The 26,365-nt window shown below is 44.4% G+C and overlaps 1 protein-coding gene across 2 annotated transcripts in view; it reads left to right on the top strand.

Moving 5' to 3' along the window:
- The window catches only part of LRBA (LPS responsive beige-like anchor protein), a 2,244,423-nt gene that overhangs the window by 1,083,509 nt on the left and 1,134,549 nt on the right, over nt 1–26,365 (top strand). For both annotated transcript variants that reach the window (XM_078676915.1, XM_078676916.1), the window contains exon 37: nt 12,447–12,613. In XM_078676915.1, coding sequence (XP_078533041.1) covers nt 12,447–12,613 — 167 coding nt within the window. The remainder of the gene's footprint in view (nt 1–12,446; nt 12,614–26,365) is intronic.

Raw genomic sequence — 26,365 nt, 5'->3', positions numbered from 1 at the left:
TTGGAGGAGTAGTCACTACAGCCACATTTGGTGTTCCAGCCACAGCGATTCCTATAGAAGGTTCAATGAGTTGGAGGAGTAGTTCTACTACAGTTCAAGTTCACTAAAGCATTCTTAATGCATTCAATTGAGGTGCCCATGCCATGTCTTGAGGATGCTTTGGATCAAGAGGTTATTCTGCACTGAGACGTGTGACTGCACATAGGGATTATTTAACCCCTTGCATGCGCGGCAAATTTTTGCGTTGTGCAGCCGTTTTAAAGAGTGGGCGGGATCATGACGGCCCCCAGCCGTCATCAGCACACGCCCACAGTTATGCATGACGGACGGGGGCCGTCATCAGCATGGAAGGGGTTAACAGAGTTTCTATGCGAGGACGTCCTAGTTATGGCTGTGCAGTGTCTATGTTGTTCCTCAGGATCTTTGGAGGTGAACCATACTGCTAATCCACAGAAGTGAATCTAGGATTCATATTAAGTTGCCTGGGATACGAGTATGAAAGGAAGCACAACTACGGAGTATCGCTTGCTTAATATGGGAGAAGAAGTTTTACACGCACAATGTTTCATACGATTGCACAGTGAAGGTTTGAAAACCCAGTCACGTTGCTTGCAATCAATTTGTGATACTATTTAGCTTTGGGAATTATGCCCTTGTTTCTTTCCTGTGTTGCAGAGGTCTTTTGGGGGTGAGTCTATTTTATTTTTATTTATTGCTGGCATCCCCTGGACTATTGGCGGTTGGGGGCAGCATTTGGATTTAAAATCATGGCTCGAGCTTTCCAAAGCACGCACTCAGTGTTTATTGGACACCGCACGCAGCCTTACTTCCATTTGATTGTCCTGCTATGTCACCATGGAGCCCTCTGATGTCCTTGCTGTTCGTAGTGTGTTTATGCTTCTGGACGCTGCGTGCACCAACGCGCTGTTAACCCTCTGGCGCGATGTACGCAGCGTGCCGCCGTCTTGTGGCTGGCGGCTGGGATCACTCTGTTCATCCTTGTTTGTTTTGCCAACCGCGTGTGGGTTACATGCGTTCTGTGAACTTCGTTGGGCTGTCACATTCTCCAGTTGTCTGCTGTTGGCTCTGAGGAATAACTTGTGGAATAATCTACTTGTGGAATCATTTTTGGGATTCCTTGGATAACATTCTCCGTTTCAAGTCAAGTATGTCGGAGGTAATGTTTTATCGGAGCCGGTCAACTGTTTTTCTGCTGCAATTGAGGTTCATACTACGATTACCGAGGACAGTTGGTCAAACGCATGCAGAGAGACTGAAGATGGAGTCTGGCAAGCCAAGAGTGACAGCTTATTTGAATATGAGCCCCCCCTTCCGACAGGCATGTCTGAATTCAAAGGTATTTTCACAAGTCAGATGGGGCATTGGGATCGCAGTTTGTTCCATTTTAGGGAAGGCACGGTTAATTACCTGTTAAGCTTCCCACTAGGTTTTCAAGCTAATTTAGACTCTCTCCCCTGTCCGTGCAATGGGAGTTCAGGTTAATCAATGCTTCATTTTTTACTGCTTTGTTACTTTTTTTCATTGTACACTAAAAATATTTTATTACCATTAATTGAGAAAATGCATTACAGACTTTAGAGAAGCTTACAACACTCTGCTCTAGTTGAATAATGAGGAAAGTATCCTTCCTCTCGGACTGTTTCTGAAAATTGCTGTGCCGGCTCAGAACTCAATGAATGCTTTTTAGGCTTAGCTGAAGAATGATATAGCGATCCCACCGATTTTATAACCATGGAATGCTATTACTCCGTGTATGAATGTTTTTAAATATTTATTTTTATGTATGCACTTTTATGGTCACTTTTGTAACCGGATAAAGATTTCGTACTGAACTGATTTAGCCATTGATTTTACCTTTTTGCTCTGTTTTTTTGAAGATTGGAAAAATGTCACTACTTAAAGATGGAACGATGGAAGAAGTATTATTATCTATATCTTTATTAGCAGATTTCTGCACATTAAACATCTCCTTTTCCTTGAAGAGATCTGCCGATGAAGTTAATTCCTCCACTAAATCACGCATTATCGAGTTAATTAATTTCTTAATACGAGGATGGCCTGCTTGAATACGAATTTCCCTTGTGCAGTTGCTGGTATCCTTAACCCTTTTTGTAATCGATTGACCATTTGATTTCAGCTGAGGTTCTTTGAGTATTACCGTAAAAATATCCAAGATGTGATCAGAGATGTCTGTCGATTTTTCCAATAAAGTCATGACAATTTATCCAATTGTTCCAAACATTGTAGTGTTTTAGAATGGCAAACGTAGTCTATCGAAAGGTGAACCTGTAGCAATTACTCGACGGGCACCAATACGTTTGGCATTGTGGTTACATTTTTACTGGAAGTACTATCAAATAAGTCCATTGACTTTCTTTGAGTCATTGGTACCACTATTTCAGACTGAGTCTATGTTGTGGATGGGGAATACAGATTTTAAAGGGAAATATCCTGCTCTGTATGCTCCATTATAAAAGTCCCCTTCACGGCAGGAGGCTCCTGACTTGCCTGTTGGACCTCCCCACATAACGTAGCCATAATATTTTTTTGCGTATGTGATCCAATGAGACCTAGGTTATCTTCATTATTTGTGTGGGAATATAAAGAAATTCTCCCCCTATGTGATCCTTATAGAGGGGGAGGAATTAAGGAACCTTCCTCCTTTGGTTTAACTGAGTCACTCACAAGATTAGTGTAGGAGGCTGGCTTAGTATATGGTGCACACTTAAGTGGGGCACCTTGCACTAATCCAGACAAGCCTTATGGTGATTCTATAGGTCTTAGGCCACCATAGAAAGCTTTCCAATTGGTAGCTGTGGAGAGAAGCCATCAAGGTTATTTTGAAGGAGTGTTAATCAGCTTGTTTTACAAGATCTAATCACGTAGTGTAGGTTAAAAAAAAGAACCACACAGTGTGTATATATATATATAAAATGTCTATTTATTACACAACACTCACTAACTCATTGGTATATCTCCTACCCGGAGGTGTAAACACAAATACACAACAATACTTCATTTGTAACAGGTAAGTAAGCACACAATACAGTGGTCTCCAGGGGAGACCAAACAATATACTAAAAAGGAGGAATGCGAGCTGCGACTGCAGTCAGGACTTGACCAGGAGACTCAGAGGAGTTGAGGACACAAGGAACCACCCAAGGTAAGTCCCAGGAACCCCACGGAGGCTGTGTGCAGAGTGGAAACACAGCAGCATGTCCAATACAAGTCAATGGGGACGTTGCGGTTGCTTTTTTTAAGTAGAAAAGGGCCCTTCCCAGTGGACCCTGAAGAATCCCAGTGGAATACATAAGATTGGAGAATCACCCCACACGTAGAAACTCCAGGAACCAGGATACCTGCACCAGGGAAGCCGGGTGCATAGGTACAAAGTGAAGTTGGAAACCGCTGTAGACCACAATGGAGGACTTTGGGAAAGATGCCGCTGGAGAAGACTGTGCAAGAGTATGGTGGAATCCAAGGGTGTATTCTTGAAGTGGAGAACCTGCAATCAGAGGGGACAGTCTAAGTAACTCAGAGGTGACCAGGAGGCATGGAAGAGCAATGCCCAACAGTGTTGGACAGTTCAAGTGAGTTGACGGTGACCTTGTCGCTGCAGCTATGAGGACCAGGCAATGCTGAGGAAGACCAGGAGCCATGCACGAGCTGTCCCACGTCGGAAGTCGAGAACCAGGAGGTCAGTGACCGGTGGGAGCACCAACAAGCCTTGGCAGCTGCAACAGGCATGGAAAGCGAAGAAGGAGCAATGTTGGGACCAGCAAGATCCAAAGGACTCGCCACAAGCAGGAGAGTCAGTAGAAGGCCCAAGCAAGCAGGGTAACAGACTGGAGCAGGAGAAGACAGGACAAAGGCACATGTGTCACAATAGGACCTCGAGCAGCTCACCAAGAAGGAAGGCATACGATGAAGAGTTTGCAGTGAAGACGCTGCACTTGACTGGAAGAGATGCTGCAAGCTGGAGCTTCTTGTAGTCCGTAGACCTCTGGAGTGCACAGCCAACAATCCTTGGCAATGGCAAGTTGACGCCGTGCACTGGGGTTTGGTCCGAGCGGATCTGACGAGGGATTCTGTCCTCAAAATTGCAGAGAAGACAAGTCAGGCCTCAAGGGAGTTGCAGAACCACCACCTGTGTTTCTGAGCCTTTCGAAGTCTGTGGGACGTCAGGAGCAGCAGACTGGTCAGCTTTGTTGTGGTGCCTGCAGATGCAGGGGAGTGACTCCTTCACTCCAAGGGAGATTACTTTGGGTGTCCTTGATGCCCACTGTTCTGATCCTGGAAGAAGCACAGACACGGAGGACGAAGAAGACTTGCAGAACAACGAGCCCAGGAGCAGCAGGAGTCTTACTTAATACAGTCTCGGTTCCAGGCGAAGTCCAAGTGTCCAAACTAACCGAAGAGTGACATGGTTTCAGGCTGGAGTCTTGTCCCATGATGAATCTGAGGACCCACCCACAGTTAAGCCCTTCAATACCCTAGGAAAGAGGTTAGGATGACTCAGGGATCCCTCCCAGAGGAGGGGTTGGACGCAGGGGAGGATACTCCTATGTCCAGTTTTGCACTCGAGCTGGAGCAGAGGGCTCCCTGAGCTGATTTAATTTGGAATATGCAAGGAGGGCACCAAATGTGCCCTTCAAAGCAATCTGGTATCGCTGGCAAGCGCCCCAGTCCAATACACTAAGTCCTGTCTGGGTAGGTGGTCAAACATCCCTGCGACAGGAATCTTATTGTTCTACCTTCCCCTGCTCAAGCTTAGCTCAACAGCAGGAGGACAGAATTGTGTCTCTTTTCGGCAGCAGCATTAGCTTGCTGTCAGACCCTGAAAGGCTGTAACTGGGAGTACAGGGGGGTACCCCAAGGGAGCCCCTACTACATGGTATCATACTTCCAACACTGGAATCTGTGCTAGGGTAGGATCCCAACATGTTTGTTACCAAACATGACCGGGTTCGTTGAAGCCACTATACAGTTGGACATCTCGTAATGGCTGATGTCCACCATATGTATGAAAATGGCTGATCGCACTTATAAGGCCTGTAGAATCGACTCCTGGGTTTGTAAGGGTGTCTTGCTCATTCAGGGACACTCTCACACTTATAACAAAGCACCCTGCCTTCAGGACTGAAAGGCCTGCCAGACTGGTGACTTATAGATTTTAAGTGCAGTGACGTCAGATATAATAAAACGTATATCTGTCATGAGAGGTGCAAGCACCAACTCACACCGGCTGCCATGGCAGGCCTGTAGTTAAAGTTTGAGTAGTCTCTCATGGGTGGTACAATACATGCTGCAGCCCATGGGAGACCTGTGGTGTACCTTAGTACCATATACTAGGGACTTACAAGGGTACACCAGTAACCAGTTGTGGATGTACAGAAGTATTTACCATAGTCTACTTTAGGGAGAAAGCACTGTGACTCGGGTAATGATTAACAGGATCCCAATCAGACTAGTCAAACAACACAATGACACCTGGAAAAATGTGGGGGTAGCCATGCTAGAAGGATCCCACCTTCCTACGAGTAGCGTTGGTTATTTCCTCTGCTGATTTAAAGAAGGGTGCAGGAATTGTTGCTTTTCCTTTTAGAAATCCCACATTTTGGGCTTTATTCCTTTAGGGGGTTCGATTTCGTTTTTTGCAGTGCCTTGAAAATATCACTCTACCTGAATTTAGTTTTCTTCCCATCATAATGCCCAATGACGCAGCTCATGATGAGCTCAGCATTTCTACGATATATTCAGTGGACTCAATTATTACAACTCTCCTGAGACTTGCGGCTCAACACATCCATGGTGCACTACTTGGGCTGTCCTAACGAGACGTAGTCATGACTCTGTACAAGTAGTGTGTTTGTTATGTATATTATGTATTGCTCACACCCAGTCACGAGCTACTCTACGCCTCCTCTCACCCTCCAGGATGCTTAGAGCTTGTAGGAGAGAGAAAGGAGGGTTACGGAGAGAGAGCACACCGGAGACCACAAGCTGCGTCTGAGCCTAGTCAGATCACCTCTGTGGGACGCGGGCTCAACCTACAATTGTGACAGTACCTAAAATACTACACACGTAAACCAATTCTCCCTCAGCTATGACTTGATTTCTTACAGGTCAATTCAAAGCTACAAATGAAAGACCCGCAGATGAGCCAAGCAGAAGAAACAGGACTAAACAGGAAATTCCAAATAAGGGACAAGCGATCCACTGTTTCCTCTCCTCGCTTCAGCCTTGTCTTCTCTACTCCTCGTCGCCTCACCTCTGCTGCCTGGCCTCTGCTGTTCACGATTCATAAGCACTTAAGAGGCTATTGGGCTATAGGACTGGGGCTGAAAGCATTGGGTTGTTTAACTGAGTTGTAGCAGCAGGTAACCAGCGCTCCCTTCCATTGGCCTTCCACGATGGCTGCTGAGTTATTTTGTCACTGAAGTGTGCTGCAAGGTGAAGTGTGCTGCAAGGATCATAAGAAGAAAAGAGTCATCAATCCGAACTGATTAATATCCAATGAGTTTTGTCACCCCCAATAACTCTGGCTAACTTTGTCTTCCGAGGGGCTTAGGGCGGCTCTGCTCAATTCGCTATATGCGCCCCCTCCGGTCACACAGACACTCGTGGCTTTAGGGCTTTGGAAAGGCTTGGGGCAGCTAGTGTGTTCGGCGTGCTTTCATTCTGAGGAAGCCAACTCACGAACAGTGGCGTCCCAGCCATGCCCTTGTCCAACCGTCACTATGCAGTCACTAAATAACATTTTTAATAAAACCATACAGTCCCCATTTGCTGGTACAGTCCACCAGCCGCGTGTGATCCCATGGAGCCCTCCGCCTTCTCTTTACTGCTTATTACTCTTTTCGTTGTTTTATACATTGGTTTGAGATAGGAGTTAACTGTTAAGCACTGGCAATTTCTAATTGGCGTACAATGTCCTCTGCAGAGGCAGACTGAATTTGTGTACCATGCTAAACCCCAGTAATAGCCTGGCCATCTCCTGCAATGCTTTGCCCATATATATATATTTTTTGCTTACTCATTGCCTAAACATTTTAAATACATGCGATTTGAAATATTTTTTTTCAATAATACCTTTTCATAACTTTTTAATATTGCAGATAAATGTGTGTGTATATATGTGTGTATATATGTATATATATGTGTGTATATATGTGTATATATGTGTGTGTATATATCTGTATATATATATGTGTATATATGTGTATATATAAGTGTATATATGTGTGTATATATATATATATATGTGTATATATATATATATATGTATATATGTGTATATATATGTATATATGTGTATATATATGTATATATGTGTATATATACGTATATATGTGTATATATGTGTATATATATGTATATATGTGTGTATATGTATATATGTGTATATATATGTATATATGTGTGTATATATATATGTATATATATATGTATATATGTGTGTATATATGTGTGTATATATATGTATATATGTGTGTATATATATGTATATATGTGTGTATATATATGTGTATATATATGTGTATATATGTGTGTATATATATTTTTTTTTGTTTATTTGAGATGGATCCTCTCGGGTGTTGACTCCAATACCCAGTGTCAGGATTCCACAATTGAAATTCAAATTCTACACCTTCTATTTAATCTGTTAACTTTGTTACATATGGCAGATTTTTTAATATGAGTTGTGATCCTGCATTCATTGTAACATTCCATTTCAGCTCTCAAACCCCAGCTCTCTTTACTATCAAACGTTGACTGTATCATTGCCTTTGATTGTTTACAGTGCTACACTGCCATTCAGAGAGGTTTGCACTAAACACATACCACACAGAAATGCACTGAGCAGATAGTGACCTGTAATGATTGAATGCTCTAAATTGAAGAGTTGTAACTGTGAGTATCTTGGAGAGAAGCAAATCGTTGAAACCGTATATGTGCCACTTTGCAAAGAGTGTCTCGTGGGTAAGTCGAAACACTGTATTCTACATTCAAAGATCACTTAGTGGCATCTAACATCGTGGATAGATCCTCTGTGTGAAAGGAAAATGCCCCAATAAAGTTTCCTGTGTTGTTGATTACAGTCATAAGTAAGCTACGTAAGGAAAACTAGGGAAAAGTGTATTTGGAAAGTGTTGATGGGTGTGAGGCGTAGGGTTGTGTCCTCAATAACGTGCTTATGTTTTTTTTTGCCGTTTTATATAGCATGAACTCGACCCAAAGCTATTGGGGTGCTTTGCACGAGCACCAGTTACATTACTCAAGGACGCATTCGTTTTTGGTATGCACAGGGAGATTGTTATTTGGCAAGAGTCACAGGAGGTTGAATCCATGCCAAGACTCGAACCTGCGGGGTTGATAATGGGAGAGTCTGAAGTGAAGATAGATAGGGAGTGCATGCCTGAGAGCTTTATGGGTCAAACAACAAAGCTTGAAAATGACACCTTTCCTGATGGGCAACCGATGTAGGGCTTTTAAAACGGGTGCAGAGGAAGACCAAGAGGGGAGGTTGCATATCAGGCGTGCCATGGTGTTCTGCACTACCTGCAATTTGGACAACAGGGTGTTGTTGGGTGCCACGAACAAAGTGTTGCTGTAATCAAGGCAACTCGTGATTAGAGCCTAGACCAGTGTCTTTCTACAAGTCAAAGGAAGCCAAGGGAAGACTTTTTTTTTAAAAGACACATAGTGGCAAAGCAGATGCTACAGGTAGTGCTAACTTGATGTTTCATATGTAAGGGTGTGGTCAAGCTGAACACACAGGTTTTGTACAACCTGTTTTGTAATTGGGGCCAGCCACATTTTCTGGGCCACCAGTTCGCTGACCAGAGTTCTTGAGCTTTGCAAATAGTACATTCTGTTTTCTCACTGTTTATTTGGCAGTTTTTGGTCGTCCAATCAGAAATTTCTCTCATACAGAAAGCAAACAGAGACTTAACAAGTTTCAGGTCTTTTTCTACATAGGAAGCAAATAAATAGGACAGTAGTTAGAAAGGATTTAAGGATTTGGGTCACTGGTATGAGGACCAGTCGAGCTGTAGTTATGATCAACATTCCAAAGAAACAAAAATGTGTATGGTGGCAGATATTCTGAACAGGTTTGACACTATCGAAGCTACACTTCAGTGTTCCTATGAAAATGTCATAAATGAAAAGTTGTCCCCTGATGGTTAATGCGGCTGCAGTGTGGATTCCATAGAAAAAGAATTCAGTGAACTCTTTGGAGCCAACCTTTTTTTTGTTGGTATTTATGGCTTACACTGGAGAAGAGGTACTCTATTCTAAGTTAAAACTAACATGTATGTTAGCCTCTAATCAGCCCCTGTTTAGATTCCTGTGCAAATTATTAGAGCATCTAGAGTTCTAGAACATTTGCTATACTTTTTGTATCGAATTGTGTAACCAAGCAAATCGGTGAAACCTTATATGTACCGTTTGCCAACATAGACGAAGCCAACATAGACTCATTCTGATTTGGTATATAGAACATGAATTCTCCAGTGGAAGACTAGCACTTTAGTGGCTGCACCAAGGATAGGAATTGCAACTGAGATGCATGGGCCCCATCTTCGGTGTTAGGCAGCCTCGGAAGGACCAGCAAAGTCTCTGTCCCCCATGGAGACACAAGCCAGAGACACCACTAAAGGAACCCTTAAGTTTGGAAACTGTGAATTGTGTCTGCTTACACAAGGTGATCGACTCTTATCCTGCCCGTCTGACCTGACTGAAGACAAGGGGCAATCTAGAGCTGGGAGTCATGTTGTGCTGCTGGAGTGGGAAGAAGTAATGTGCAGAAACGTTCATTGGCTGGCCCTGTTAAACAGAGAGGTGTGGACTAGAAGTGTTACTTTGAAATGCTATATCTTGGAAGTGACTGATTACATTTTTGATATTTTGGTCTTGATTTAAACATAATAGATTTTTTAATTTACTAAATTGGTCTGGGGGCATTACCAAATGTTTTTTCTTCTGATGTTGTGCTGGTGTTAATGATCCTTAACACACCCGTCTCAATTTTGCAGTACTAAGGATTTAGACGAGTTTGTCAGGGAGAAACTACCTGAATAAGAGCTGGTTTCTCACAGTGGTGGGAGAATTTGCCCCAGTGTCTGACAGTTGTCTTGCCAAGAAGTAACCCAAGTGTTGAATGTGGTTGGTACGGAAAATCAGATAGTTCTGTTCGGTAGTCTTAATCAGTTAGCCTTCTGCTTGCTGGCATGTTGGTGTTCTGGAAAATAGGCAGCTGGATCAACTGCCAGCAGGGCTTCCACACCAACATAGGAAAAGGGGTGATGCAGACAAAGGGGATCCGTCCTGGATTATGATTCCTTCTCCTTAAGAGAAGATAGCCAAGCTTTGTTTTCCTCTGTACTGGTGGGCAGGCTATTTAAAGTTAAAAGTGAGCTTGCATATCTTCCTCATTAGCTGCAACGTTGGCTTTTGGACCAAACTAGGTGACTATTTAAATTCAGATTTGCACATAAACATTTGGGCGATCCAGTAAGTACCAAGTGCATCTTACATTGGGTGTTGATCAGCTCCATGGAAGCCAGCTTCCTAAAAGATGCACCATCACACTGCTTCCCATGGTGATGTTAGTTGGCTTAAAGTGAACATCGAATTTGTTTATATGACCCAGGAAGCCATCCACTGTTTAGGGGCTGTTACGGGACTCCTCTTCAAGCTTGACATACAACACGAGGAAGATGAACAGGCACCACATTCCCTGTGTAGAGGTGTTTTGCACTGGCCATGTTGCTGGCTTCAGTTCTGTGTTCATCATGCACCCTCTAATGATACAGCTGACGTGCTGGAACTAATTTGATCCAGGTATGCTGAACACAAATAATCCTTCCTACCTCATTGAAGGGCATTTGATTTCAAACCAGGCACACAGCAACTAGCTGACATAGATTGATACAAGGAAGTTGAGGGGGAAGTGGAGAGAGCATTTCTTGGGTGGCATTCTAGAAATTGGAGTTAGCTCACTTTGTGTTGACAGGAAGCACCCTACAACACTATGGCTACATAAATGCTGCATGGCCCCCCTTACTAGAATACGCCACCCTTCATGTATCCATGCGCTGCTCACACCCGTCACACCTAGCGAATGAGGCGACCAGTTATGACAGGTTACGCAGATTCTATTATTGAGAACCAGCAGGCAGGGTCCCTTCCTCGTGTTTTAGGTAAGGAGGCCTCTTCCATTGACTAGAGATCAGCTGCCACCATTTGTTAGTCGCTGTATGTCCTGTGCCCGCTCATAAGTATGGCAATTGTCTTCAGTGAAAGGAGTTTCACTTGTATGGATCCATACAGTCCAGCAGCATCTAGAACAAGTGTGCAGAGCAGCATGGAAATCATGTCTAGCATCCACCAGGGGCTCATGACACTGGTTACCTGAGCAGAAAGATGTACTGATTTTACCAGAAGGCGTAAATAAGGAGCAGAACGGCACGTTTGCCCTACAGAGTGATAAGATTTCCATAAATTGAGAATTCTCAATTGGAATAGAAAACAAGAACTGCTATCTGTATTTGGTCTGTGATAAAATTGTAAAAAATTGTTGTCATTGAACACAGACTGAACTCCATTACCTGCGAAACCTTAAATTGGTTCTCATGATCCTGGCTATCACCCACACTACTGCTAAGTTGCTTGTTTGAAGAAATAGTGTGTGCATTCATACCACAGACGTCCAGTGCTGTTATATCATATTTCCTGTTGTACATATCTGCTTTAGGCCCTAGTGGTTTGGGAAGATAGTCCAGCTCATACTCAAGAACATAACAATAAATATAAGAAGCTTCATCTGTGTTATTTCACATATGGAGATATCTAGAAATTTAAATTAGAATAGATATATAGATTTATATGTAAGAAGTTATTGCTCGCTCTTCAATCTTGGCCCAGCAAGCTGCGACCAGATTGCTGGAGTAGACCTATTGAGACTCCTATTTAATTCATCTCAGAGGGCCTAAACTCCCCATAGTGCCCTGTAAGCTGTACCTAAAAAATATAGATTTTAGACGAAATCTCTGGTTGTCCCTCCTTAACGTTCAAAGTCTTGAAGACTCATCGTAATCTTGCGTACCAATCTCGTGGCTTGTGCTTCATCACCTCATAATTTATTTTTTTACTGTAATAAAAAACGCCTTTGCTACAAATTGTAAAAAAATAAGGTCACTACAAAGAAAGTAATATGCATGTTTTTTAATAGAAAGATGAACAAATGGTTCTAAGCAAAGTTCTCGTTGTTGCGTCTGTGCGAGATGTAATGTTACAAACTTGCTTGTGTGAGAAAGCATTCCCCCTGGACTATTCCATCTCTTTGCACCGTAGATCAACTTATCTGTGAGATAATACCAACCATGCAGCATTCCCTAACAGTTTGTCTTCTCTGACAGTCTCTTTGTGCACAGTATTCGGCGGAGAAACGAGAGGATGAAAAGATGTGCGACCATTTAATAAGAGCGGCCAAGTATCGGGACCATGTGACTGCCACCCAGTTGGTCCAGAAGATCATCAACATTCTCACAGACAAGCATGGAGCCTGGGGGCACGCGCCCATGAGGTAGGGGCACTTTTTATGAAGGTCTGGGTTTCATAAAGCATGAACATTGAAAACAAACAGCCAAACAAACATTTCTGCCATTGACTACATTTATTTTCATCTTCACATAGTATCTCTTTGCAAGTTTATTTCTGTGTAATTGGTATACATTGAATATTGTGACCCATTTAGTGGCTTTTGAATGTTACTTACTGTCACTAGTTTTAATAGTTCTACTTTGTACACATTAGCTCGGTTGATTTTGTTCACTATGCAGAAATGAAAGTAAACTCTGTAATGCATTAGTCATCCAACTCGCTGTCTCCTCCTACATTTGCCCTTAATTTGCTTCCCTTTTGTGGATTCTCTATTCTCTTACCTATCAGCTAGTTTGGTCATTCATTCTACTTCTCGTTAACTCTCAATATTCTTTTTTTAAAGTATTTTCCAATATAAATAAATTCATATGATTTTCATTATGTGACAGTATCTGTTCTCCATTGTCCTTTACAATGTTTGATTTTGTAAGATCACCTCGTAAAGTGTTATCTTTCTTTCTGTCTTTTTTTTCCTTTGAAAATCAGAACCCCATAAATAATGACTCATATTTTTTGTGATTGGCAAAAAAAAAAAAAATTGTTGGCGTGCACTACAGCAATGAAATTGTGAACACAGCAAACACTAAATCATCTTTTGTGATGGATGCTCCTAACCACAGATTCCTCACCTTTTTAATTCTTAATTTGCTAGACGGGGTCTGGAAACTTTTCCTGTGAATCACCCATGCGCTGGTAGGTGGCACCATCAGAATCCTCAACAGCCTTTCCACACCCCCGGAGGAGTCAATGCGGGCACGCAAGTAGGCACCACCCATGAGCACTATTACTAAACAATGGGGAAACCTGGACAAACCCCTCAGGACCTGGGTATGTAGTAGTACAAACACAATTGGTCCCAAAGGGGATTATTTTAACAAATAACAGCATCCAAAACATAGAAAGCAGACACTGAAAAAATTGCAGAACTTATTGGATTTAATCATACGTTTGATCATAAATATATAATATATAATTAGTTGCTCAAAAGTGAATAAAAAAGTGATTGAAGGGAGTGCTTGTGAAGGAGATCAAGTAAAGGACACAGATTATACATAGTCAATATTTACAAATTCATATGTAGAAGGCCTATCCAAAGCCGTCTTATAATACTGATTTTAAAGGATATCCTTTAGCAATTTTTATGTCATTGACAAAGGGATAATAAATTGTATTCTCAGTATATGCAGTAGATATGTGTTGACGTTTCGACCCTAAGTAAAAGGTAGCAATTAACTCCTTATTAGGGGGTCTTCATCAGGACAGGGTGAAGAGCAACCTATAGAGCACCAGTCAAAAACTGGTGATGGGCCTCGTGTACATGGTCTGTAGCGGGGTGACCTTCTGGACTTATGATCTGGCCCACCAGATCATATGTCCAGAAGGTCACCCCAATACAGAACCAATTCATTCGGCATTTTGACAAATACGGCATTGGAATTAATCTCTATTCTTGGACCCCCGCCTTTTTTGATAGGTGACCCTCTGGACATATGACCTGATTGATTCTGACTGTTTCACCATAATGGATTACGGGTGATTTGGATACCCGCCAGCATCAGATACAGCATGTGCTACTTCTGGAACCATGTGTACTGTGATTGTGGCTATACTGAATTATTGGCCCTCAGGAACCGGCTGGCACTGTACACGAGGCCCATCACCAGTTTTTGACTGGTGCTCTATAGGTTGCTTTTCACCCTGGCCTGATGAAGACCCCTCTATGAAGGAGTTAATTGACCTACCTTTTGCTGGGGTTGAAACGTCGACACATATCTACTACCTATACCGGGATTATGATTTTTATATCACTTTGTCAATGACATAAAAATTGCTAAAGGATATGCTTTAGAATCGGTATTATAAGATCGCTTCAGATAGGCCTTCCACATGTGAATTTGTATTTGTTGTATGTATAATCTTTGTCCTTTACTTAATGTCCTTCACAAACACTCCCTTCAATCACGTTCTTATTCACTTTTGAGAAACGTATTATAAAGTAAAATAGATCTTTTATCAAATGTATGATAAACGTCTGCAGAAGTAAAATATATTTATGATCAACCGTATGATAAAATCCAATAAGTTCTGCAATTTTCTGAGTGTCTGTTTTCTATTTTTTGGATACTGTTATTTGTTAAAATAATCCCCTTTGGGACCAATTGTTTTTGTACTACCCATGAACACTGGCATCAATTCCTTCCTTTCTGTGCTCTTTGATGCACATTCGGTTCTCCTTTCCTGAGCTTTTAATGACTGTTCAACACTTTACAAAATATTTTAGACAGTGTAAATAGGGAATTGTCCCCTCCAAAAACTACAAGTTTTAAACTGTGTTGTACCTGCGGAAAACAGATATCAGTCACAAAACTCTCAAGATTCCTGCTATTGCTGCATAGACTTCAAGCATGACTTGAAATCTTGCAACAGGTACTTCCTGATGCACCATAAGACTATTGGAAAGCATGAAGCTTAGCTGTACATCGCTGAGCACAGGAAGCAGTGTTGGTCCTGTTTAAAGTCCCAGACCCACGCCTGACCCAAGTTGCGGTCCGGTCGTACCCTCAGTGATGTTCTTGCAGGTGGGTATACCCACTACAGATTCCTCTTTCACCCCCCATCCCCGCTCTATGGAGTAGACTTCTTATAAGTCAAAAGGTCTCATTTTACATTTGTCACAGTGTCTAACTATCAAATTGTTGGTCTCTCTGCGGTTGAGGGCACGAACGTTGCCTTTGGAATTTGATGACGTGTGTGGGTGGTGCCTATATGTGGGCAGAGGTGGAATGAAGCTGCCACATAGCTCAATGATTCCACCTATTGGTGTCCGGGAGATGTTGCCGGGATAGTTTCTGAAGTCAGTCTTGTGCCTTGGAGAATTGTAAAGAGGAGTAATCTGTGGTTAGGTGGAGTATTCACCAGAAACAGTGTTGCTGAAGGTCATTTACTTGTTGCCTTTGCATGTGCTGTGAATTTTGCCGTAAGCTTGTGGCAGAAGTTGATTGCAGCTTCTGTGACCGGACACCAGTGAAAAGAACACCCACGGTGGTGCAGAAGATGAGCCACTAAGATTTGTATGCTCTGCTTGGGCCGTCCCTTTTCAGCCTTTATGCATTCTGTAGAATCTTCATGGCTACAGTAGTAGGATGCATGTGTGCAGTTAAGGTGCCAAGGATGGACATTCAGTGGCTCAATACTGAATACACAAAATGTATTGGCTATTCATCTTTGATAGTCTTCCTTTTCTTAACATCTCAGTGTGCACATGAAGTAGGAACTATTTGCAAAAGGATAGACCCCTTGTAAATGGAAGTTCGTGTAGAATCCCATACTTAGGCATGGCAAAGTGCAGTACTTCAAGTTTTTTTTGTTGTTTTGTTTTTATAATTTAAAAAAGTTTTATATAGCGCTGGCTAGACCCGGAGGTATCAGAGCGCTTTACATGAGCATCAGATCATAGTTACAGGTTACATCGTTACAAAGGTTACACAGTTCTTAGAGCATGGCAACATAGTTACTTGTAAGGTCGAGATAAACAATAAGCACAAATATATAAGGGGAAAAGCAGGCAAGGTGAGAGATTCAGGGGAGGGGGGGTTGGAGAAGGGGAAGTAGACAGATAATGAAGGCGGGAAAGAGGAGGGGAGGGTGAGAGAGACAGCATAGGGAGAGGAGGGGAAGGGTGACGGGGACACAAACCGGTAGACGAGTCAAGGTAACGTCCAAAGTCCAGTAAGCTATGATCCCAGGGGAAGTGGTATCCCTTCCCTATCTCAATTGCGAGAGGCTCCCTTTGCGCAGTGAACTCTCTCAGAGGGGTCTCAGACTCCAAGGCCTACATACTGGATCCTTCCCCAAAAAGGGGAGAGGGAGTGCTTTGGCAAGGGGTGCCATACCATACCATACCACAAGTGTGAGTGGCTCTCTTGGCGCAGTGGACTTACTCAGCGGGTTCGCTGAGACTCCAGAGTATAAATATTGGATCTCTCCCCAACAAGGGGAGAAGTAGTGCTTAGTCAAAGGGCACAAAGGACAGGGGGGTAGGCAGAGTAGCAGGCAAGGGGAGAGATTCAGGGGAGAGAGGATAGGAGCTAGGGAAGAGACAATAAGGAGAGACGAAAAGAAGTCTGCCTAAAGACCAACTGGGTAGGTGACGACCAAGGAGGGAATCCACGGCCCATCTCCCCTATAGCTAAACCAAGTAGCTCCATCGGGCATCAGACAAAATAGTTCAGTCTCAATACATTGAGAGAGGAGGGAGGGAGAGACATAAATAGAGGGAGGATGCAGTAGGAGTCGACAGGAGAGACGAAAGGAAGTGCAACAATGTGGTTCAACAATATACCAGAAAAAGATCAACAAGTAAGCATTATATCAAACAATCAGCAATACAATTAGGAGAGGAGAGAAAGTAGTGAGGCGTAGGGGAGGAGGGAAAGTGAGGATAAGGGAAGAGACAACCGTAGAGACAAAAGGAAGTCTGTCTAAAGACCGACTGGGTAGGTGACGACCAAGGAGGGAATCCACGGCCCATCTCCCCTATAGCTAAACCAGGTAGCTCCATCAGGAGCTACCTGGTTTAGCAATAGCTACAGTGGTTTAGCTACAGTTTACTGTACATCAAGATTGTTTGCGAATTTAAAACAGTCCCAGAGCTCATGCAACTTCTCCACCTGAACCCAAACCTCAGGCCTCTTCAGATTCTGAAATTTTCTCCCGATTAGCTTAGTGTGCTCTTCTTTGGTCTCAGTAGGACGCCAAACCCCAGGATCAAAGTCTTGCTCTATTTACTGCCTGCGACTTACCGCTCTATTTTATGGTAATTCCCTTATGGACATTATGGGCTAATGTAACTTTTTTTCTGTCAGTGCCTTGTTTTATGCATGTTCGAGGTATTTAACGCACCACAGTGCTAGTTCATGACAATAAAACTCTGCTTGGTACTCCGTACAAATTCATTTGCTACACTTGCCTAATATTCTAGGAAGAGCAGATTTGTAATCCTTTGTGTTTCATGAAAGTCATAGATGAATACCATTTATGTGTTCAGGTTTATTATTTTGATTTAGCAGATTTACATCCCAGCCTAACAAAACGTAGGTAATATAACACAACCACAATTCTGATAAAGCATAATGTAAAACTCAAGTCTTAATAAAATTATGAAATAATACTTAGGCAGCTCCCACTTTGCACATTTTCTTAACCTAAACGACTGTGGTACCAGCGTATTTCTTTTCAAGCAAATTTGTAAATGTTAACATCCATGTTAAGGAAAGAGGAGCCACACTTTTTCTTCTTTCACCTACATTCTCTCTCAATTGTTTCCGACTTTTATCTGAGACTGCTTCCTTGCTCTCTATAGTCAGGTATGAACTTAAGACCTCTTTTTCTCCATCTACTTCCTGCCACCCTGAACTGCTCACACAGACACTGTGTGAGCAGTTCAGGGTAGTAAGAGGTAGATAGACACTGACCAGTCAGCAGGTAGTATATGGAAGAATAGGTTCTCTGTGTCCTAGGCAGCCCCCACCTTGCTCCTATGATATCAATGTTATGTATAGCGAACTGTCTGCCGTTAACTGTTGACAGCGGTCTGTCTGTACCTCGGCACAGAATTTCAGGGTTTCTCTAACGCCCTGGAGCCTGAATCCTCCTGTGATATGTTCAGAGTATTGTGTTCTAGTTTGTTTCTGGTTAACGAGCAATATCGTGATCACTAAACTACTGGTGTGTGAATTTGGTGTTTCTAATGTCTCCTGTAGGACATTAGCCAGTGAGTAAGCAGCTCTAAGTCAAATTATATGGCCTTGGCCTGGTCATTAGATATAGTACAGGCATGGTGTTGCTTTTTTTTCTGTTTCCACGTGGTATGCCTTGGTTGCAAGTGCTATTGGGTGCTGGTTGAAGCTTTATTCTTTTTTGTGTGGTTATGTGGGATCATGCCTGTAGATATTAAGTGCTACTGCGAGCAATATGATAGCTCAATGTCTGGCATATCGTTGCTGAGTTTATATATGTATAGGATGTTCTAAAGTATAGTACTGATTGTTGGTAGGTTAGTCTGCGTGGGTGGTTTCATGGTGATGGGTGTGATATATGTACATATCGCAAATCAGTGGACATGTACATATCAGAAACCAGTACTGCATTTCTGTTCTTAATTAGCGTAATCTCAATAGACCATCCTCTGTAATTTAGATTGCAACATGAGCAGAAATGCATGTGAACTTTTCTAGGCAGAGATATGGCGGGCTGCTCTACATTTATTCCAGGTTAGGCGAATAACGACTGTAACAGCAGTCACAGTTGGTGTCATGAGCAGACATATGAATCCTTTAAAGGCCCCACTTATCCGCCCGATCTAACGTCTTTGATTGCTGGAGCCATACCGGAGGCGGATGAGTGGAGCAGTGGTGGTTCTTCAGAACAGAGTTGGTGAATATAGGAGTTAGAAACATAAATGATTTTTAAGAGAAGCTTTACTCCACCTCATCCACAACCAGCCTCTCAGTAACTGCCGCTTTAGAATCCAGCCCCCAGTCAGTAGTCCTTGAGCTTAAATAGGAATAATTGCATCAGTCAGTGAAGTGAGAGGAAGGACTGCAGTGGCACAGACACCAGGCAGCTTTGACTGGGTAGATCGCAGTGCTGCTTTAGTGCACACCTGCTTCAGTGCAATGATTTCCCCTCCACAGTCGTGGCAGTCCTGTTTCCCCTTTAGCCAGTACTGGGGATGGCAGTGGACCCTTCAGAGTTAAGTAGGAGATGGTGCCGGTGCACAGAGTTCACTCTGTACTGGAGATGCTAGCAGTCACTCTCAGGGGCTTTGTGGTATGGATTTTGGGACTAGGGAATAGCCAGAGGCAGCTGTGATGCCTCCAGAGGGGTGGCAAGAGGGACTTCCTTGTTGTCATCTAGGACCCCAGGGGTCAGATGTCTGATGAGGCGGGAGGCAGTGGCTTGCCATGGGCCGTGACTTGAGTGCAGCAACCAGGCTATCATTCGTTAGTGGAATCTACTGCTGACTGCCTGATAGCCATCCCAGCTGAGAGCCTGTTGGCGACCAAGATGGTGAAGGGCACGGTCATCCTCCAAGCACAAACGACAGAAGGACTGGTAGAAGCAGATGCCCAGTCAAGAGGGACATTTTACAACAGGTGAAAAAAACATTATTGGAGTCAATTAATACTCTTGATGATAATACAGGAGGCGTAAAGCAAGCTGTGGAGAGTAAATCTGAAGCGTTACATGAGGAGATCAAATGAGATGAGCAGAATGAGACGCTAAATGGGGACACACTTTGCAGTTGGAGCAGCAAAAGAAGCAGACCGAGACAACACTAGAAGAGAACTCTGATTTATGGAGAACATAATGGGAATCAATCTCCCACGAACCGCCCACCTCCCCCCCCAAAAACCCCTGAGATCTAGGAAGATCTGAGCTTTAGTTTTGATACTGTCTCTTATACGGAGGGTTCCCAATGATTTACAGAGCATACAGTGTCCACACTAGGTGGTGCCAAATCTCGATGATTCAGGTGGTGTAACTTTGTTGGTAGTCCTGCAATCTTCTGAGTTGTAGGACAAGGTGCTTCAGGGTACGATTTCTAATAGGGAGATGTGCTTTGGCATCCATCGATTCTTGTTTCTGCTGGACCCTAGCCCTGCAATCCTGATACATTAGAAGTCCCTTCTGAGAGTGAAACGGAAACTGAACGAATTGCACACGTCAGCATCCTTGCTTTTCCCCTTGAAACTCCAGGTTGACCATGCAAGCAAGAAATATTCATTCACACGGCTGGAGGCTGCTAAGGCCTTCCTGTTTAGTTCGATGGGTGAAATGGAGTTTGCTACTGCTCCTTGAAAATAATCTATCTTGTGTGGTTTTGGCTGGGTGGTGGGTTATCAGCTTTCATGTAGAGGTGTGCGAAATTCAAGCAATTGCCTTTGCGCAATAATGTGAAATGCAGCAAAAATCATGTGAAATGCTATGAACATTGTGAAATTACGTTACAGGTAAATAAGGGAATTTTGCTTAAAAAGTATAATGCAAAATTATGCAAGCTTACACTGGTGTTATGGAAATTTCTCCCAGGCCTTCCTTCGAGCACTCTTCCTTTGGGACTTTACCCTGTAGGAGACGGTTAAGGATAGTGATGTGCGTAGCGGCTGGACCAGACAGTAAATTCTGAGATTTTTTTCATTGTACCTTGTCACTTCCATTGTCCCTTTTCTCCACACTGAGTCTGCTTGCAAACTTATGGGAATTGTGAAGCTTTTATTAGTTTCTTATGTGATCAGCAAAAACTTCCAAAGTGTGCTTGACTTGCAGTGGTGCTGCCCCTTGATCGTGTTACATCTACTTGTGTAGTGTTTGTTGAGGCACTTCATTGTATTGATTCTTCAATAAACAGGCTTGTGAAAAGAAGTACAGATTTTGCCTACTCGGTTTGGAGCATTGGTTAATTCCCAGAACCCTGTTATGCTGCTGTGCCTCCCAAGGGTGAACAGTCTACAGTTGGGCGAGGCCAAGTTGGGTTAATGTCCAAAAATGTAGGCCATGTCACACCGTTAACATGCCAGGGGGAGACAAACAGTTAGCAGGCGCTCAGACCCACCTTTTCAGCACCCTAGTTTTCTCTTCTCTAGATACCTTTTTTCCTGCTCCTAGAAACCCCTAGAGTGCCTTGTGCAAGTAATTTAGAATCCCCTTTCTGTCCTTACCCATAATGTTCATTTTCATTCTTAGCGATGAATGACATTTATTTGGGGATCCAACTAAAAAGCCTTCAGCAAAGGCCAAGCTATGTTGCGGTGAAGGAGACTTAAGCTCTGATGTTACGTAATGGCAAACTTTAAAGGTGGGGGGACTGTGTTCTAGTCGGTGGGAGGCTCAATATCCTGTGATGTCCGTGCCTAAAAATGAATGTGTCCGTCTGTAATGCAACTGGTGCTCATGTACAGCGCTTCGAATCCTTAGGGTCGAATTCGAGCTATATGAAACTGCAAACTAAAAGAAATACCCAGGACACTAGCATACCATGGTGCACGCAGGAGTGTCTTTTCTGTCAGAGTGGTGTTTTCTCAAAGATTTAATGTAATTCTCCCTAGTTCCTACAAATACTTTGCCGGTGATTAAACTAGTTTTTCTAGGCCAACTTTGCTAAACCTCCACAATGCATCTGTAACTAGCATCTGCATGCTCATAAGGCAGTGTTCTCTGTAAATGCGCCGGTCCCCTCGAGGATAGATCTGCGCTTTTCAAATACCCCCTAGAAAATTAAAATAAATAACAAACGGCTTACTCTTGTGCAGTATGCCGCACTATGATATGCAACCCCTTTTTTCCTCTGTGTAAAATTGGTGCCTTCTAGCTACCGCCCTCAGAAAAAGTTTTAAACACCTCTATTTATGGTTTCCTGTGCCCGGGTCCAATGTAAAGCTTCAAAGCTCAACATAATGAGCTGTAAATGGCGGCCCAGTGGAAGGTTATTGTAGATGTTAGCCTCACTATGTGGACACCTGTTTTTTTTGGGGGGGGGGGGGGGTTGCAGAGTTTTATATAGCGCGAACTAGATCCGAACCTAATCAGGTATCAGTGTGCTCTGGAGTAGGGCCAGGGCTGTAGTTTGAGTGAACGGTCTGACCTGAGCCCTCATCTTACGTGCCTGCTTAGCACTTCCCTACACCTGCTTGCCCCCAAAGTGAGATGTGCTGGAGTGCTTTTAGCCCTTTTATGGGTTCCTGTTCTACTAGTAACATCACCCTTACAGCACTGGAAGTTAAGACATCAACCAGAATGAGCAAGTTGTCGTGGCTTCATTCCCCGTCTTAGCTTTTCTTTGTATTTTTCTTTATTTGTCCTAATAAGGCATTGAAGTAGGTTTTGCAAGAATTATTGGCACAGCGTTTAGCATTGTATTAAGAGCAATTAAATTCACTGAAACGAGGGTATGGCAAAATGCACTCTGCAGCCCACTTAACATAATTCTTAACATGTAAATAGTTTTAGAGAGAACGATATTAAGTACAAATGTGCTTGGGAGTCCGAATACATTGTGCCATCATAAACCTGTGACTGGGAAGAAGAGAGCCTCATATACGCCATGATCTTTGTTAAATCCTCAGAACCTAACTTGGGGTGTGGCCATGCTGGCGACCAAAATGGACGCACAGCACTAAAGCTCCGACAAAGCTGGCTCTAATCCTGGATCGGATAGGCCCGATAATTGTTGTCAGGCGGGTCGCGATGTGGGGGCCTTCTCCCTATCATCTACCATCTTTGGAGGCTTACCTTGGCCGCAGTTGGGGGCAGCTCCTTAGATAGGTGGGCTTGCGCTCAGCAACGGCATGCACCTCAGAGCCCCTGCAGTGACGGGGTCCTCTTCTGAGCCTGAGATGCAGGGCGGGCGGACTGCGCGGTGCGGCCTGTGCTTTTTCTGTGGCCTTCCTCCCCTCCGCAGCCATCGGGCGACTGCAGGGAGGCACGGTGGCTCATGCCTGGTGGAATCCCCTGACCCCCTTTATTCGCGGCGCACTCAGGCCTTAGGATTGGGCCTACTGTATTATCTGCATCGCACCTGGGCCTAGTTACGGTCTCCCTTCCTGAAGCATCTGACTGGGCGGCAGCCGCCCTAGACTGCTGATCGAATCTCTGCATATACTGCGGTAGAGGTACAATGCTTTTTCCTGCCCCTCTAGATTGCACCACTGACCCTGACTTTTAATGGCCTAGTTGGTTTCTCCTGCTACTTGTGGAGAATGCCATGATTCCTGCGTGTGTTCCACCCGAGCCTGCTTGCCCCAGTCGAATGCACTGCTATCCTTAACTCCCCAGACATAGCTCTTCACTATGCCATGGATGAGGTGCCTAGGCTTGCTTCGATCTGCGTGCCTGGGGCCTGAGGCTAGGAACTGCCACAGACAGGGATGCGTCAATAAGGCCTACTGGCTTCTTCTTCCTGCTGAGCTGCGGAGTCCGGCTATAGGCCTTAGTGCGCGCTGATGCAGGTGTGATAGGGCCTGTCTTTGCTTGTGGTTATCCCCCCCCCCCTCCCCCCACCACCACCAGATATTCACTGGGTCTGATCTTTGCAACTGCTGCTGGGGCTCCCTCCTCCTCCTCACACCCATAGCTGTTGTTGATATTGCCTGAGCTGAACACCATCTCCCTTACAGGTGGCACAGAGTGGACCGCGGTCATACCTAATTCTATCATAGTCCTGGGCGACCCTAAACAGAGGAAATTGACTTTAGAGTGATCAAAACCTACTGAGGCAGCTGATACCACAACTGCTATGGAGGGTGGCGCGACTGGGGACCCCTGCGCCCACTGCTCCGGCAGGCTTGTAAGCCGTTATGGTTCAAGGCGGGATTCGGTGCAGTAGATGCATGCTTTGATACCATCGCCTCTTGGCTGGATCATATGGGTGAGCCCCTTGACAGGCAAGATGCACAAGTAAGGGATGTGAACAGTGTATTTCAGACCTTGAGGATACTACTGTTACTGTGGTGAAGCGACTGGAACTTTTGGAGACAAGATTGAAGACAGTGGCCATTAAGAATGAAGACTTGGAGGCAAGGGGGGCAGTGGCATAATAACATTCGAATCCTAGGCTTAGCGGAATCCACATACACTGGCCATCTTGACCTCTTTGTTGAGCATTTGCTCTTGGACCTCCTGGGCTGACAGATCTTCACTCCCATATTCGTAGTTGGGTGTGTGCACAGACCTTTGGACCCCTTCCCCACTACCTGGAGCATCACCAGTGCCAATTATTGCACATCTCCTTAGTTTTAGGGATTGTGATGTGGCTCTCCGGAGGGCGCATGAGTTGGGCCTGCTTCAGTACCAAGGATCTAGTGTCACCCTTTTCTGATATATACATCTGCCGTGTGGATTCCTCACCTTGTGAATATCCCCCTGCGTCAGCAACGTTCGGAAATTTTCTTCGTAGCACGCCGACGTGGAAGACGTCACAGGAGTACGACCTCGCGTGTGACTCCGTCTGACGTCACCGACTCCTTATCAGGCCCAAGCCGGCGTGATGACGTCAGTTCCCTTTTTTCCGCGTCTTCGACGCTAACGGTTTTTGGGAATCTTCTGCGATACTTTGTATACTTCTATTATTACAGTGTTGCTGTTTTTCCTTCGTTTCTTCTTCTTTCATCGAAGATGTCGTCGAGGAAAACAGGCTTTAAGCAATGTGGGTCTTGCGCTAGAATGATGTCGATCACCGATCCGCATAGCGACTGCTTGTGGTGTCTTGGATCAGACCACGACGTTAAGAACTGTCGGTCTTGTTTCAAAATGAACCCTAAAGCACTACGAGAGCGTGAGGCAAAGCTTCTTCTTGCGAAGATAAAAGGAAGAGAGACTGGGAGATCTTCGAGGTCGACGTCGAGACGCTCGAAGTCGAGGCAGAAATCTCGTTTGAAGTAGAGGTCGAGATCCAGAGCGAGGTCGAGGTCCAGAGCGAGGTCGAGGTCCAGGGAGAGATCGAGATCTGGATCCAAATCGGCTTCGGGTCACGCTTCGAGCTCCTCGAAGAGGAAGCACAAGAGGAAGAAGCACAGCTCTAGACATCAATCGGGGAAGGAGTCCTCGGATTTGAAGAAGTCTCGTAAACACCATAAGGACTTCGTTTCTCCTTCTCCTGCTCAGTCTCTCTAATGTTCCCCGGCTCCGGAACAGGAACCGGATCCGATGTCTCAACATTCTTCGGAGCATGAGGAAGAAGAGGAGGTAGTTCCTCAAACTCCAACTCCGATGGAAGCTCCTGTGGATCAGGAAGGTCAGAATGAGCCTATGTCTGAACATCCTCCTTCAGATCATCCGGTAGGTTCGTATCCTCCTTTTCCTGGTCCTGGACAGGACCCCTCGCATTTCCTTAATGCGATGTTTGGAGTTTACTCCAGAGCAATGTACCCCACTGGAGCACCTGTTGGTCCCATGGGTCCATTAGCTTATAACTTGGGCATTCCTCAGTCTTACGCCCCAGCTCCATTTGTGCCATTTATGCCGACGCCTCTTACATCTTGGCTCGGTGCGGCTCCACCGAGGTCTTCGACTCCGTATGCGGCTTCGCCGACTCCGGATCAACCTCGTGGTTTGGATCGAGGTACCACGCCAATCCGTGAGTCTCGTCTTCCAGTTACGCCAGCTCCTCGCTCGACGTCGGAACCGGCTCCGTCGGAGTCGTTACCGGATCCGTCGACTTCGGTTCGTGTGGAGTGGTCGAGACGCAGGGCTCAGCGTCTCTTGGAAGAGAAAAGGGGTGAAGATTCTGATGTGGAAGAAGGGGAGCTTCTTGATCAAAATAATCATCATGAAGACCTACAGAATGCTAGTGGTCTGGAGCTCTCTCCTGAGTGGGGTTTGCCTTCAGTTTCTGATGCACCATCCAAGGAAGTGGCACCCTACCATGTTGTTATTAGGAAGGCTGCAGATCTTCTCAACTTAACTTTACCTACTGTTGAGTACAAGCCCAACATCCTTACAGAGGTTTTGCACTCTCCTTCTTCTATTGTTGAACCTACTCTGCCGTTCACTGATGCCTTGACTGATCCGATAAAGGAGGTCTGGAAGAGACCGTTAACTGCTCCTGCTGTTTCTAGGTCTGTTGCAAGACACTACAGAGTGGCTCCTGGTGACCCTGAATTTCTCTCTTCGCATC

The sequence above is a fragment of the Lissotriton helveticus genome, chromosome 2_1, assembly GCF_964261635.1.
Source record: "Lissotriton helveticus chromosome 2_1, aLisHel1.1, whole genome shotgun sequence".
Classification (NCBI taxonomy): Eukaryota; Metazoa; Chordata; class Amphibia; order Caudata; family Salamandridae; genus Lissotriton; species Lissotriton helveticus.
This window is presented reverse-complemented; position numbering and strand designations above follow the sequence as displayed.